The sequence below is a fragment of the Typopeltis vanoorti genome, chromosome 16 (genome assembly GCF_054136105.1).
Source record: "Typopeltis vanoorti isolate ZY-2024b chromosome 16, IOZ_Tvanoo_1.0, whole genome shotgun sequence".
NCBI classification, from domain to species: Eukaryota; Metazoa; Arthropoda; class Arachnida; order Uropygi; family Thelyphonidae; genus Typopeltis; species Typopeltis vanoorti.
Window position 1 is genome coordinate 88,410,877 of NC_143564.1, and position 17,664 is coordinate 88,428,540.

The window sequence follows — 17,664 nt, forward strand, 5'->3', positions numbered from 1 at the left end:
AATGGTGGAGATAGAGCTGTAGAGCAGGTACCCTCCCTCGATGAGTCTTTGAACTCCCTGGAGGTGTCTAATAATAATAGTAATACCTTTCACAGAATCATATTTAGAACCACAGTTATGGTAGTGGATGTATTTATAGTGTTCTTCTAGATGAACATTAGCAGATCTTCCAGTCTGACCATAATATGATAATTTGCAAGAACAAGGAACCTTGCAAACACCTGTAATAGAGAGGGAGGAAACAGATCCTTAGGAGAGCAGAGATAAGCCTAAATATTTGAAAAACTATGTATAAATAATAATATGCATCAGCTTCTGACAGCAACAAACATACTCAACGTAGCGTCGTTTCAGAAAAAGTCTTTGTGGTGCTTATGAATGTATGCAGAAATTTTTATTGGGTATTTTTAAAAAATAAATACTGGTATACAGAAAAATCATGCATGGAATGAAAGGCTTAGGGACTTGTTAGGCAGACTCGATAAATTTTAGAAACTAGTTTGCATAAACCTGTACAAACATGATTCCCACCACTATATCAAACAAACCTAACAGATAATTAAAGCAATGCAAATATAAAAGTGAAATCATCAGTTAGCATAAGGCATCATGCTATGATTGTATTCACATCCCAATTATTACAAAAAATCAACAAATTGAGAAGTTCAATCTCCCATGAAGTGCATAAACACAATCTATCAGATTTACTGAGATTGTGGCAATACAGCAAAGTTTCTCAGCTCTCTTTGTATAATCCTTTCATGAGAAAACTGCTCTTATATAGAAATCGGTTCCTCCCCCCCCCCAAAAAAAATGTTAATTAATAACACGTCTGCAAGACCAGAATGTCCTGGTTTGTGCTATTTAATGTAATTCTGCCATTCCTCACAGCGAACAACCAAACAGCAACCATACTGGATAAATCACAAGAGTAAAGGAGCTGATAAACAGTAAGAACTTGGCTGTCTGGAATTAACAGCAGTCAATGCAACTAAGGTTGTGAGACCAGTATACTACATCTGCTAATTGCATATGTTCTGGCTGATTTGCCTGTTTTGAGAGATAAAAAACATAACTTCCTGGGAAGAAAACTCTACAACCTCCATATGAGGCTAATGAATTCTATTTCAGATAAAATACCCCTTATAAAGGTTCTTTAAATCTTAAATGGGATTCAAGCAAGTCTTGGTTTCTGTATACAGAATACTGCAAAACAGCAAAAATATCACCTGCATGTACCATAATGAAGACCAAGATGATGTTATAGAGAATGTGTTTCTCAAGCTCCATGAGCCAATGGGCAAGCAGAGCAGACAGACTTCCCACAGTTGTACCTCCTATTTACTGTTAAAACTTGTCCTGACAAGAGATATAGCCTGAATGAATAAATTTCCCGGCCAAACTACACTGGCAAGGAAATCATACCAATGCAATTTCAAGGTTCCTTGTGAAGTGTTAGCAAAAACAAGAAATAACATTTAGATTAATTCAGCTCGTACTCCTTACTCCACTGATGATTTGATGAAGCAAGAAATACAGTAAAGAAAATTCCACTTTGTCTAATGATTACAGAAAAGTGGCATTCATCAAAAAATCCATGAACAATTTTAAATATTCTCCTTCTTCAATCACTGAAGAGGAGATCAACCATATCACCACTCTTGCTGTTTAAAGCATATCTAAATGCATTTCTAAGATATTTAGGTCTGCTGATTTACAAGTGGCATTCCACTCTCTCTCTCTCTCTCTCTCTCTCTCTCTCTCTCTGCAAGATTTCTTCTTTTCTAGATTCTGCAAAGGGCAGCTTCTCTAACATTTATTAATGCTAGAGAATCATTAATTCAGCTCATTTACTTCAGCAATCCAGTAGATGAGCTGAATGCCACAATGAAGATCAAAATTAGCAAAAACAAGAAACAACATTAAGAGTAATTGAGCTGATGATAAATGTTGAAATAACCTGGTCCTGCAGGGTATTTTTTTTACCCTACAGGACAATCAGACCATGATCCACTCTATTCTGACTCCTAAGTTTGCATGGTTTAATTTCTGTTATGCATGACCATCTGTATTCCAATTCAATCATAATGACAATACTCCTGATACTGAAAATTTTATTTTATAATAAATAATATTCATCACCACTGATCTTACTTCTACAATCTTACAATATCCACTGCTCTTACTTCTGATAAATGCTTGGTTATGTTTCTGTTCATCACAGAATCACATACATATCTAAGCATGAATGGAATTATTTCTCAAAATAGTGATAAGCATTTATGCCATTTAATGGAATTTCTAGACAGCTTCAATTTAATTTTCTCATGAAAAATGAAATGTCAAAATGATAAAAGCTTCAATTTTCAAATTGTTTTCCATTAACATAAGCTAACCTACCGTCATTCTGTTAAACATTTGAATGGCACTAGATGCATGATAATTCAAATGTATAACTGAATGAAGTAGTTTACTGTCAATTGGAAACTGTCCAATAGGTGCATTGCATTATCAAATGAAATAATTCTCTATACACAATAAAATTAGCAAACACTTCAAGTTTCAAGGATGAATACTGAAATTTTATGAACTATCTTTTTTAACCTGTTTCATGAATGAATAACTGTACAGTGCAATATCATAAGTATGAAGCTCTGATAATCTGCCAGACTATTTGTCATGGGTTTAAATTCCACTGTAAGCATGAATGTTTGTCAATGTTCTTATGTGGTAGATTAATTTCATCACTCATTGTGAGATTCAACATTATAACCCTATGTCTTCCTTATGTCTTGTTCAAAAAAGATAATAAGAAAAAGATAGAAAATTACAGACCTATAAGCTTGCTGTCAAAAATATATAAACTGTTTATAAAAATAATTAACAGAATCAACAGATCACTAGATAAAGCTCAGCCTAATGAACAAGCTGCATTCAGAAAGGAGTTTAGCACAATCAATCAATCATCCACAGACACTGAATCAACTAAGAGAAAAATGCAGAGAATACAACTTAGCATTGTACTTAGGTTTTATGGACTATACGAAAAATTCGATTAATTGAAAAGCAAGGAATCATAACAGCAATGAAAAAATATGGAATGTGCCAAAATTATATACAGCTAATAAGCAAAACATATGGACAAATTCAAATAAACAAAGGGGTATGGAGATACTATCTCACCCAAATTATTTAATTAATATTATTACAGGCGACTCCAGGGAGTCCTTAAACTCATCGAGGGAGGCCCTAAACATCATGTCCACACAACTATTTGACATTCTCACAGTATTTATCATACCTTGCCTCGAACTCATTCACTGTCATAGCAACCACAACAGACTCGGGCAGCTTGTTCCACTCATTTACCTCTCTAAAAGTAAAGAACCCAGCTCTAACTCCTTTGCTAACCACACTCTTGCCCAGCTTCCATAGATGTCCCCTAGTTCTCCCACCATTAGTCCTGATCTCAAAAATATCCTCTGAATTGATCCTATAGAAATCCTTCAGCAATTTGAATGTCTCAATCATATCTCCCCTTTTCTGCCTATCAACCAATTTCTGCAACCCACAAATCTTCAACCTGTTCTCATAAGGTTCATTCCATAGACCTGCTATCATCTTGGTCACTCGCCTCTGGATCCTCTCCACCTCCTCCCCATCAAGAAGAAACCTAGGTGACCAAACCTGGGCACAGTAGTCAAGATGAGGTGTTATCAATGCTCGGTACAGAGGAATAATAACTTGCTTGTCTCTGCTCGTCAAAGTATTTTTCAACAACCAAGTGATTTGATGAGCTGATTTAGCCACTTCTGCAATGTGAAATGCGATGTTATGCAATGAAATGTAATGTGCAATGCAATGTTAATGCAATATTAGAATATACCCCGAATGAACTAAACTGGAGAGAGAGACAAAGGGATCAACATCAATAATAAAAAACTAAATCATTTATGATATGCTAATGTATTGTAGTAATAGCAAATAACAAAATAGAACTAGAAGAAATGATGAATGAATTAAATACAGTATCATATAAAGTAGATTTACAGATAAACTATGAAAAGCAAAAACAATGACAAATATCAAAGGAAATCAGATAACAGAACAAATAATAATAATGCACGGGTGGTCTGAAAAGTTCTTAGCCTAACAATAAAAACACAAATTTATAATTTAAAAAAAAAAAATTTTTTTTTTCAACATAATCTCATCATCATCATCATCAAATTCCTGCCATGTACCCTCAAGGGGTGTACAGGATATGACAGTACTACATGAAAAAATTACATCATTACTAACTTCCTATCTACAATTTTCCTCCAAATCAGTCTGTTACTTGTCAAGACTCCAACATTATCAGATCTTATATTTCTATCGTCTAAGGCACTTTGTACTGTATCAATCCACCTATATCTTGGTCTTCCTCTAGGTCGTTTTCCTGCCAACCTGGCAGAGAACACTTGTTTTGCTAATCTTTCCTCTCCCATTCTATTTAAGTGACCATACCATCTGAGATTAGCTCTGCTAACGCATTCCTGGATGCTAACAATGTCAAGTTCTTTCCTAATATCCTCATTTTTAATATGATATTGCCATTGATGCCATCTGTTCACGCCTCTAATCTTTCTCAGGACTCTCATATCTGCGGTCTCTAGTCTTTGGTCAAGTGTTTTACTTCTGACCCAGCTCTCAGATCCATAAGTTAAAATTGGTTTGAACACAGTCTTGTATACAGCTAATTTAGTGTTCTGACTAATTTCTTTCTTATTCCATATGAATTTATTCAATTGACTTCCCACGATACCAGCTTTGCTGATTCTGTTGTCAATTTCTATATTTAGTTTACCATCTTCAGTAAAAATTGTGCCTAAGTAGCTGAAATGTTTTACTTGTTCCACAGGTTCCCCATTCACAACACAGTTGACATTTTCAATGATTCTGCCTATTTTCATTGTCTTTGTCTTTTTATTGCTGACCTTCATACCATATCTATTACAACAGCTATTCAATTTAGTCAGAGAATCTTGCAGACTTGTAGCGGATTTATTTAGAAGTATAACATCATCCGCATAAAGCAAAGAGCTGACATTAACATCTCCAATTTTGATATCAGGTTTAATACCACATTCCTTCATAATGAGATCCATATAGATAATGAATAACAGAGGGGATAATGTACATCCTTGTCTCACACCAGATTTAACATTAAACCATCTTCCTGTACTTCCTTCAATTCTAACTGCTGACTCACAACTCAAATAAAGACTAAGTATTGCTTGATATAATGCCCCATTGACACCATATAACTGCAGCGTATTGAATAGCTTCTCTCTTGGCACCTTGTCATATGCCTTTTCCAAATCGACAAAACTTAAATACAGATCTTTGTTATATTCCCATGCTTTCTCGACTATTTGTCGTAAAGTGAAGATCTGATTCTGACAGCCTCTATTTGGCCTGAATCCAGCTTGTTCTTCACCAAGCTTTTCTTCCACAATTCTTCTCAACCGTTTCTCAAGTATACTTGCATAGATCTTGCCAGGAACACTCAGTAGGGAAATACCTCTGTAATTCTCACATTCAGTTTTATTTCCCTTTTTATATATGGGTACTATGAGAGCTCTACTCCAATCATCGGGAATTCGTCCCTCTGTCCAGGCTTTCTGAACTATGCAGTGCAGCCACTGTAAGACTCTTATACCACCATACTTACAGCATTTCTGGTCGAATATCATCTACTCCTGCTGCCTTTCCACATTTCAAGCCTTTGATGGCTTTTTCTACTTCAAGTATGGATATGTATTCCTGACTGCATGCCTGGTCAGTGTTTTTTATCACTGTGCTGTCATCGCTGCTTGTTTCATTTAGCAGTTTTTCAAAGTAATTACTCCATACTTCAAGGATATCTTTTTCTCCTGTTTTCATTTCACCTTTATCATCTCTAATTCCTTTTACAGCACTCTTTCCTCCATTCCTAAGCTTCTTCAACAACCTCCAGAATATTTTGCCACCTTCTTGATATTTATTTTCTATATTCTTGCCAAAGTCCTCCCATGACTTTTGTTTAGCTAGTTTTACACACTGTTTAGCTTTCTTACATTTGTCTCTGTATTCTGTAAGAGTAAAAGCTGACTTATTTGCCAGGAACTTTTGATATGCTTTCTTCTTTTCCTTCACTGCCTCTTTAACTTGCTGTGTCCACCAGGGAGTTCTGATTTTTTTATCCTTGCACACAACCTTACCACATGCCTCTCTGGCAGAATCAATCAATGTTTCCTTTGTCATGCAAGTGCAGTTTTGATCTGCTGTGGGCAAGCACGGTGCCCATCTTGCACAAAGCTTTTTCATTTGCAATTCTTCATGCAAAATATATCCTACACATTATTTTGAAATGCCTATAGTCTCAGCAATTTCACACACTTTGACTTGCCAGTCATCCAATACCATATCGTGCACTGATCAATGATTCTGGTGTTGTTACACTTTTTGGACATCTTTCATGTGGATCATCTTAAAGGTTGGTATGCCCACGTTTAAACTTGGCAGCCCATTTCTTAATTATCGAAAATGAAGCACAAGAGTACCCATAAACTTTTATATGAACTTCAAATGAATTTCTTTTACCGTTAAACTTTTTTACAAAGAATTTTTAACTGCACAATACTCAATTTTATCCATTTCAAGGGATATAGACAACACTTTGGCTTCCAAACAGCTGTATAAAAAAAACTACTTCATAGAATAACCTTCAATTTCACATGGATGCTTTTGACAGATGTACCAACTTAAAAAAAAAAAAATCTTGCTGATAGTGTTGCCATTTATGGTTGAGGCCAAGAACTTTTCAGTCCACCTACGTAGACAGTAACAAAACAGAGCAAGTACAAGAATACATATACCCTGGAAGAATTTTTACATTATAAAAAATAAGCATTCATGAAGAAATAAAGAAAAGAATTCAGCTAGCTGGATGGTCTTTGGCAAACTGAAAAGATTCCTATCCAGTAAAATAAAACTAGAAAGCAGAGCCCAACTTTTCAACCAGTGGATCAGACATGGACGGAATACTGGACGGAATGAGGAAAACTGATTGTAGAATGAAGAGAGAGAGAGAGAGAGAGCTGTGGTAAACATCAAGCTGCAAGACAAAATAAGGGATAAGACATTAGAAAAGGAACAAAAGTGTTGGATATAGGGGAAGAAATTTTAAAACTGAAATGGAGATGTTCGGGACATATTGCAAGGATGAAAAGTGATAGATGGACAAAGACAATCACCGAGTAGCATCCATATAAAGGAAGATGAATGCCATGTTGACCAGAGAGAGGATGTAAGGATGATGTGGAGGAAAGCATACAACAGAGAAAGATGGAAACAAATGGTGGAGGCCTATAACCATAAATGGTTATAAAAAGGGTTTAGAAGAAGTCCAACTAAAGCATACAACAGAGAAAGATGGAAACAAATGGTGGAGGCCTATAACCATAAATGGTTATAAAAAGGGTTTAGAAGAAGTCCAACTAAAGCATACAACAGAGAAAGATGGAAACAAATGGTGGAGGCCTATAACCATAAATGGTTATAAAAAGGGTTTAGAAGAAGTCCAACTACAATATTAATGAATGATAATTCATAATATTTTGTTATAAGATTTATGTTTAAAAAAAATAATAATTCATAAAGAATTCAGTACTGAAAAATTAAAAAGAAATTAAAAAATAAAAAGAAAGGACTGAAACAAGCAATTAATTATTGATGAAATCTATGTTTTTACTGAAATGAGAAGTGCCAAAAAAATCATGTGTAAAATATATATCTTTTGAATAAGAGCAATGTCAAGCAGGGGGGGGGGGGGTAACGAAATTCTAAATTTTTAGCATTTAGCTGTAGTGTAGAAGTAGACAGCAACAAACAAAGTCTAATACTGAAATAGAAAGTGACCTATAGAGACTTATAAAAACATTGGAGAAAATGCTCAAAACATGTTATCAGTAAAATGTTCAGAGAGACGAGAGAAAATTCAAATGGAGATAAACAGATAAACATATACCAGAAATAAGCTTTATTGATTGCATCATTTTTGACAGTGACATTCCCAGAATGGCTCAGGAATTTTTTTTATGTGACTCCCATCCAGAAAAGGTTTATAGGTAAGAAAAGATAGTGCATTCATACCATTGGTTGAGGATTTTTTTGTGTACACACACACACACACACACACACACACACACACACAGTCATCCCTCGACTTATGTCCGGGTTCTGTTCCATCCGGCAGGATGTAAGTCGAGTCGAACATAAGTCGATACATTAAATGAACAGAACTATAGAGGGTGAGGGACTTATCCGTAATAAGTATACTGTCATTTTAATTTTTAAACCTTATTATAAAACTACACTGTGTGTTACTGCCACTTATAAAACAGGAGAATAATCACCCAAATCTTTCTCCACAATCACTTCTTCATTACCTTCCCTGTGTGAACAATCAGGCTGTGGCTCTTCTGGTGTAACCTTTGTTTTTTTGATGAAAATGTTCAGTGTGCTTTGCTTATTCCTCTTCTTCTTTTCATCATAAATTTGTTCATAGCAAGCAAACACATCAAGTACTTTCGTTTCTATTATTAAGTAGCGTTCAACATTGGGGTCCATGTCTTCAGCCATTTTGAGAACATCGCTAACTGCAAAGAACATTTCTGGAAGACCCTTCACTGTAAATTGTTTAACTACCTCTTCTTGTTTCTCTTTTCCCTCTTCCTTTTCTCGTTTTTCCTCTTTGGCAACAATTGTTCCTCCAGTTCGACCAATTGTTTGTTGGTCAACTCTTCAGGGGAACTTTCTATCAGTTGAATTATGCCATCATCATTCACTTCGAGATACAGATATTTGCTAGGCCCACTATTACAAACTTCCAAAATCATGCACAAACCTTTTTAATGTCTTTTTCCATATGCCACTCATACATTGAGAGATCACTTCGTCCCGAGCCACAGCAATATTTTTAATAGCATGATAAATATTGGGGGAGACCACACTCCTACCAGGCGCGTCCCCTGGGTGGCGGATGGGGGAAACCCAAATGGGTTGCTCTGAATAAAGAATAAAGAGCCATGGACCAAAGGATGTAGCAGAGGCATGGCAAGCTGGCTACATTATTATGCCAGTAACTTTCATGAGCAGGAGAAAGTCTACAAACCAAGATAGTGCTACTGCGTACGGGACAACCGACGCGCCTACTCAAAGACCACATAGAGTAGGTGAGAAATCTGCAATGTGGTCAACCAAGGATGTGAAGCATGTAGCCACCCTGAACATAAGATCACTATACCGACCTGGAAAATTACAATTAGTCCAGGAAAATTTAAAAAGACTGAAATGGAGTATTTTAGGTTTATCAGAGACACATTGGTGCGGAGATGGATTCATGGATTTACCAGAAGGAAGACTGCACTTTTCAGGAAGAAAAGATAAAATACACAGAGAAGGAGTTGCATTACTAATTGAAAAAAAACTTACGCACTCAGTAACTGAAATAAACCCAGTGTCTCCTAGAATAATAACAGCCAAACTTCAAGCAAAAGAAAAAGGTCAAACAATTAAAATAATCCAAATATATGCATCAGACAGTAACCATTCAGAGGAAGAAATAGAAAATTTCTATGAAGAACTACAACAAGAAATAGATAATCCCAAAAATAGAGAACTCATGATAGTGATGGGAGATTTTAATGCTAAAATAGGACAGTTCACAGCAGACAAAAAAGATGTGATAGGGAAATTTGGATACGGAGAGCTTAACGACAGAGGAGAACAATTACTCCACTTCTGTAAAGCAAACGATCTAATGATTACAAACACATTGTTCTATCAATGATCTAATGATTACAAACACATTGTTCTATCAACGCCCTAATAATAAATATACATGGACATCCCCAGATGGTAATATAAAGAAATGCATAGACTATATCATCATAAACAAACAATGGAAAAGATCAGTAAATAATGTACAAACATTAAGAAGTTTTGATTTTGACACTGACCATGAAATATTAACTGCCAAAGTGAAGATAAAATTCAACAGGAAAAATAATATCAGAAAAGAAGAAAACATCAACCTATCAAAACTAAAAGATAGCTCAAGCAGAAGTCGATTTTTAGAACAGATGTGCTTGAAATTAAAACCCTGAATCTTACAGAACAGCGGAAAATTCTGGGAAGAAGGAAAAGAAACAGTGTTATCAATTGCAAAAGACACTCTAGGTTCCAAACCCAAAATAAACAAACAGTGGATAACCCAAGAAATCATAGCTACCATAGAAGAGAAAAGAGAGGGCAAGATACTTGTAAACCAACAAAACAATGAAGAGAATAGAGAAAAATACAGAGCACTAAAAAATAAAGTTGATAACCTATGCAAAAAAGCCAAAGAAAAATGGTTAGAAGAAAAAGCTAAGAAATGCCAAGAAGCATACCAACAAAACAACCTAAAAGTCTTCCATGATATTGTAAGAGAAATTACAAAGGAATTCTCAGCAAAAGCAGTAACAATGATAAACAACAAGATGACTGAAACTGGGAATATTGAATATATAAGAAAAATCTGGTCAAACCATTTTAAGACTATCTTCCACCAAAGAAACAAAACTACAATGCCAACAATACAAGAAAATAATGATCACCCAAAAATTTTACAAGAAGAAGTTAGATACGCAATAAAACAGATGAAAAACAATAAAGCACCAGGCATTGATACTATCCCTACTGAACTGTGGTCATATGGAGGCAGCAGATCAATAGAATATTTAACAATCCTATTCAATAAAATACTACAAACAGGAGAGATCCCAGATGACTAGAGAACTGGAAAGATCATCCCAATATACAAGAAAGGAGACAAAAGAGACTGCAGAAATTACAGACCAATCAATTTATTCCCTCACACCTATAAAATATTCATAAAAATTATACAAAATAGATTAAAAAACACCTACAAAGAAATTATAGGCTTAGAACAAGCTGGTTTCCGAGGAAACTATTCAACAATAGACCAAATTTTCACATTGCACCAACTAGCAGAACTCAGCTGGGAAGACCATAAAGAACTATAGTGTTGTTTTGTGGACTTTAAACAAGCTTTCGATAACATCAACAGAGAAATCCTTCTCAAAATTCTAATAGAAAAAGCAACAGACAAATATATAATACAGTTTCTGATAAAATATTACTCTAAGACAAATGCAATATTTAAAAAGGACACACTCACAACAGAACCCATAGAGATTGAAAAAGGAGTAATGCAAGGATGCCCATTATCCCCATGCCTATTGAACATATATCTAGAAGAAGTTGTAAAGAAAGCAATAGACAATGAGCCTGGAATCAATGTCAACGGTTTAAACATAAATAATATCAAATATGCAGATGATCTCGTCCTTCTTGCAAGAACCCCAAATGAACTACAAAAGTTGATCAACAAGCTAAATGAAACCTGTAAACATATGACATGACAATAAATATACAAAAGACAAACGTGATGAAAACAGGGAGGAACAGAACTACCATCTCAGCCACCCTAAACGGAGAACAATTAGAACAAGTAGACAACTTCATATACCTTGGATCAAAACTAACAGAAACAATAGATGAACTCAAAACAATCAAACATAGAATAGCGATAGGATGGACCACCATGGGAAAATTACAGAAAATCTGGAAAACAAACAAGATATCTAAACAAGCCAAAATCAAATTATATGAAGCAATAATTATACCAACAGTCATCTATGGAGTAGAAGTGTGGACAGTTAAAAAAAGAGAGGAGAAAAAATTGCTGGCATTTGAAATGAAATGCTTAAGAAAAATAAATAGAACAAGTTGGATAGAAAAGAAAACAAACATCACAGTCAGACAAGAACTATTGTATAAAAAGACAATAATAGAAAAAATTAGAAAACAACAACTGAGATGGTTTGGTCACACTGTACGCATGGATGCAGACAGACTTCCTAACGTCCTAATCAATACTTTTCCAACTGAAAAAAGAAGACCTGGAAGACCAAGAATTACCTGGCTGAAATTAATAAAGAACATCTCGGGATGCAGAACATATAAGGAACTTTTTCGAACAGCAAGGAATAGAGAAGACTGGAAGATCCTGCTCAAGAGAAAACTCAACCCGTCTTAGACGGAAGAGAAGAAGAAGAAGATAAATATTGAATGTTTTCCAGAATTGAATGAAAGTTTTGTCATTTCCTTCAGTAGCAGAAATGTCTTGTGAAAAAGTTCTCTGTAGATAATAAGCCTTAAACACTGCAAGAACTCCCTGATCCATAGGTTGGATCAATAATGTAGTGTTTGGAGGGAGAAATATAATCTTGAACTTGGTGAAGATCACTGCTATAAGACGTATAAGACAGATGACCTAGAGCAGGGCTGTCCAAAGCACTGCCTGCGGGCTACATGCGGCCCACGGTGCGATTTTGTGTGACCCACCTATGGGTTTTGATTTTCACAAGCGAAAAAATAAAATAACAATTTGAATCGAATGCGTATTAGATATTTTAATTCTATCACTAAGCGATAATCTCAATGTTGATAATTTTATTTGGTGTTTTTACATCACTATATACCCATGTGTTTTTCAAATATTAGATGTGTCAAAGAAGCATTCTTACACTGTTTTGTTCCAACGCGCATGCTATGGGCGCTCACGGGGAAAGTGAGTACGCGATTAGTGTTGTTCGTTTGTTCAGCTTTCGAGGTTGTATCACTGCTGCTCACTTACTAGATGTGCATTGTGATGTGGCCCTTGGAAAATTTTTTTCTAATGCTGCCCTCGGATTACCTAAGGTTGGATAGCCCTGACCCAGAGCATTATCTAGAATTAATAAAATGTTAAATTCTACATTTTCTTTCACACAATAGCTTTTTATTTCACTCGCATAACAGTTGATAAGGCATCCTCAAACAATTTTTGAGTCATCCATGACTTCTTATTGCTCTGATAATGAACTGGGAGTATGATTCCTAATGTTTTTGAAGATTCGTGGATGCTCATTGTTCCATATCACAAACGGTTTCAGTTTATATCCACATTACCCGTAACAGAATCATAATATGGACATTAAGAGCTTTGAAACTAGGTATAGATTTTAGCTTTTTGTGGATGAATGTCTGCTCTGGCATTTTTTTCCGAAACAAGGACATCTCATCCATATCAAATATTTACTATGGCAAATAATTTTCCTCTGTAAGAAAAATTCTATCCAATTTTTCCATAAACTCCTTGGCAGCCTTCTCAGCACTTACAGATTCCCACACATTTTCACATTATGCAAGGCAAAACGCTGCTTGTATCTCATGAACCTCATTGGGCACAATTGGGGGAAGAGCCCCCTTATAATAAAATATAATATAATATATTTTTACTATATAATAATCTTCATATAATATAAAACGATAAGCCGAAATTAGCTAAAGATAGCCCCCCCCATTAACATTATCACAGGCAGGTTTAAATCTAAGTAGTGGGTAATTATATTAACTCTTGTATTTTTCAAGGAACTGCCACACATAGCTATCACATAATAATTTTGGTTTATGTGGTAGCTATGTGTGTTAATAATAGTATAATAGTATTTATAAATTTATAATAGTATTTATAAATATGAGCAATTATATAAAGAAAATACTGGGTGATTGTTATCCTTAACTGTGTGAGTTGTATTTTTTGTATCATTTAAAAGTTATTTCTCTTTACTGATCTAACCTTATGAACAACAATGCTATCAAATATTTCTGCCCTATTTCTCATAAGAAAGATCTAACTTCACTTCCCATTAACTGAGGTACCAACTGTGTTCTTTGGTTGGAAAGACCTGTGTTTAAATCCAGTCTAGAATGTGAAAAGTCGTTATCAGGGATTACCAACTGAAGGTGAGCTAGCCAGCTGAGTTCGCAAGAAGCTGACAGGTTTTTCTCACAAAAACTCAAGTTTTTCATTTTGTAAAACAAACAAATCAACAATAACACAATTTAGAGACATAACACTGTCCTCATAGCTGTAGTTGTGTCAGCCATAAATCCAAAATCAATCAACCAATCCTTACTTCTGGATTAAACTCAGATCTTCAAGAAAGATACAGGCAGGTTTCAGACACACTAATCTAGCTTTTCCTGGTTTTTTTATGCTGATCTCATACAGAAGAGGTTGAAGAATCTGTAAGCACATTAGTGGTGCATGTGGGGTGCAGATGAGGACTGAGAAAGAAGAAATTTACTGACATTTTTCTTGGGGAGTTACAGGTTGTAATGGAAATACTTTATAAGGAAGGCTATTCCAGAGGGCAGAGATAGCTAGAATAAAAGAGAAAGAGAAGAAGTAGATTTGGGGTATTTGCAGTTGCACTGAAAACGATACATAAGTGCTGCTCTTGTTTTAACAGGACCAGCAGAAAGTGGAGGAATGGTGATTGCCAGTACAGTGGAGCAGTGACCACTGAGGTACCTCTAGAATAGGCAGTGCTGAAACACAGCATCTGTGAAATAGAGGTTGAAGTGAGCCTGTAAGAGGGATCATCAATGAGATGAATTGCTCTCCTCTGAACAGCATAGAGAATGTTTAGGGAGATTTTAGGTGAGCCACCTCCAAACATGTGAGCTGTATTCTAAGAATGAATGGATTTGGGATTTGTATAGCGTTAGTAGCTGGGTGGGTGAAAACCAGGTGACTTGAGCAGAAAAGAATGAATAGTATTTTAGATGCTCAGAAAACAATTGAGGCAATTAGCCAAAAGAGGCTGAAGGTAAATGTTAGTCCAAGCACAGAGAGAGAAAGAGAGAGAGGAGTCTGATCCTGTCTGGTGATTTGTATTTTACTGAGGGTAAGAACAGGTGAGCTGAAATCTCTTTTGCAAGAGAAAGTATAGACAAAACACATCCATAGCCTCTTCAACCTTCAAAACACCTAATATCATTTTCTTCTCAAGATACTTTTTTTTTTTTTTTTTACTTGCACAACTTCTAATACTATACAAGTTTTAACTACTCTCATAGCCTTAGCATAATGTTCTCACATTCTGGGTGGTGCACTTAAAAGCTGCACTAAAAATCCTGAGTGGAATTACAGAACAGTTATCTTTTGATTTGATAAGTATATCTGTTTAAGACATTTAAAATTTAATGATAGATGCATTCTTATAAATTTTAACTACATTTTGATTGCATTCCTTAAAGTAAAAAAAGTAAGATTAACAAGTAAATTTCTAAAGGGTATTTAATTTTATACAGAATACAGTCAACTCACTACAGTATTCCGTAATGAGTGAGTGTGAGAGTAGTGAGTTTACTATAGCAACAATGCAATTAAAAGGAATTTAGCCAAAGCAACTTTTCCACTTTGTACTATTATTTTGGTCTCCCTAATGAGTTTGCTATAGTGAACGTAAACAGTAATATAACAAAATTATTAATAAAAATATTTCATATCTTACCTGCAATCTGCCTCAGAAAATGATAACAAAGTCCTTCAACACCACTGACAGAGTTTTTGATCATTTCTTTAATTATCCAGATTAACTATTTGAAATGAAAATTCATTTGAATTATTAACAGATGTGCGATGCATGGAACAAAGAAAGATGTATGTGTAATACTTATACACAATGAATGAATAACATTCAGAATACAGTATTAGCCAATTATCTGTTCAAAAATAATTAATTCCCTGCAAACAGCCATCAAATTGCTATCTTAAACATGCTGGTACTAATAAAGTGCTATTTTATATAGGCAGTATGTTATAAAGAGTGCTACAAACTTCATATCACCTCCCTGTGGTTGAAAAAAGAAATGAAAAAAGTATAATCTGTTTATACAGATTATGTAAAACTATATGGGGGGACGGGCAAATTGTACTGCTGATTGCACACAACACAACAAACTCCTGGAATGGCAACCCTGGATATGAAGGGGGCACATCAACATGTTCAGACAAAAAAGGGAACTGATTCTTCAACAAGCAGGCATAGACAGTTATCAGGAAGACATAAAAAGTAAATGCTCAAAGAAACAATATGAAATGTAGCTGGTGAAATGCACAGGTGGATGTGACCCGTAAAATGCAAAGGGAAAACAATGCAAATGCAAATCCTGTGGACCTGGAAGTTAGAATATTTGCTTCTTTGAAAAACAAAAAAATAAAAACTGAATTTTAAAAAAAAAATTAAAAATGAATTGCATATCAAAAAAAGCAGAAGAAAAGTAAAGGAACATATAAATTGAAATATATTTTACAGTGGAACAGAAAAACAAAGAGCTAAAATGTGTAGCAATAATAATATATATGCTATTCAAAATGGCATAAAAGAATAACAACTCACATATGAAATATAATGAAGATAAAAATGCTGGGAAAAATATTCTAAAATGCCTATAAAAACTATATAAACTACAGAAAAGTGCCTGCAACCATAGGAAAAAGGAAACCAAAAACAGAAACTGAAGAATTGGATGAAATATTATAGATAACTAAAAAATCACAAAATGAACAAATTATATTGTTTGGAAACTTAAATGCATTGGAAACAAAGTAACAAAAGAAACATGAAAGATTTCAATGAAAACTGAATGGCTAAAAAGTCAGTTGAAGTAATCTAATAATTATTTGAATTCTGTACAGTCAACAGAAAGTAGCAGAAAATAATAAGAGTATATATTTATCTATTTATTTATCATTCTCTCACCTATCATCTCATTCTCTTATACATAACCTACTCTTAATCACTACAAATCCTATCCATAGCTTTGCCAACTAAAGCACACTCTCTGCTCATCTAACTCCTTTGACAAGCCATGCAGTTCCCAGACATCCCCTTACATTAAGATCATCTACAACCAGTGCCTTAAACACTGATCTCCATATTATCCTTCAATGGGGCAAGGATAACATAGTGGCCTTCAATACTGCCAATTTCAATAGAATTGAAATTGGCAGTATTGAAGAGTCCTAACTTTTCTCTCACAAAAGGGATCTCAGCTCACCTTCCCTCATCCTCAGTAATGCACACATCACCAGACAGGATGAACTCTCTCTCTCTCCTTGGACTGACATTTACCTCCAGCCTCTCTTGGCACAAACACATCACATCAATAACTTCCTCAGTTTCCAAAAAAAATAGGCATTCTTTTCTGCTTAAGAAGTTATTTTACACCCACACAGCTACTAGCCCTATATAACTCCCAAATCCACCCATCCTTAGAATATTGAACAAAAATGTGGAGTGGTGCACCTAAAACCTTAAAAATTCTTGAAAAATTCATACATGACCCTTCCCTCACAGGTTCACTTTAACCTCTATCTTAGATGCAATGTTTCAGCTCTGTGTCTCTACTACAGGTACTTCCATGGTCACTGTTCCATTGAATTAGCAGACTTCATTCTTCCATTTGCTGTTAGGCCTGTTAAAACAAGAGTAGCTGCCATCCAACATCCTCTTACAGTGCAACTACAAAACTCATTGAGCCTACTTCTTCTCTTCCTCATTTATTCCATCTACCTTTGTCCTCTGGAACAGCCTTCCTCATGATGTACCACCCCAGGTTTTACTGTATGAGATATATAAAATATAAAAAATTATATATATAATTTTTATATATAAT

At 35.0% G+C, this 17,664-nt stretch overlaps 1 protein-coding gene across 2 annotated transcripts in view; it reads right to left on the reverse strand.

Moving 5' to 3' along the window:
• IntS3 (integrator complex subunit 3) overlaps nt 1-17,664 on the reverse strand; it is a 598,644-nt gene that overhangs the window by 479,582 nt on the left and 101,398 nt on the right. For both annotated transcript variants that reach the window (XM_090406089.1, XM_090406090.1), the window contains one exon: nt 15,498-15,582. In XM_090406089.1, the coding sequence (XP_090262215.1) occupies nt 15,498-15,582 (85 nt within the window). The remainder of the gene's footprint in view (nt 1-15,497; nt 15,583-17,664) is intronic.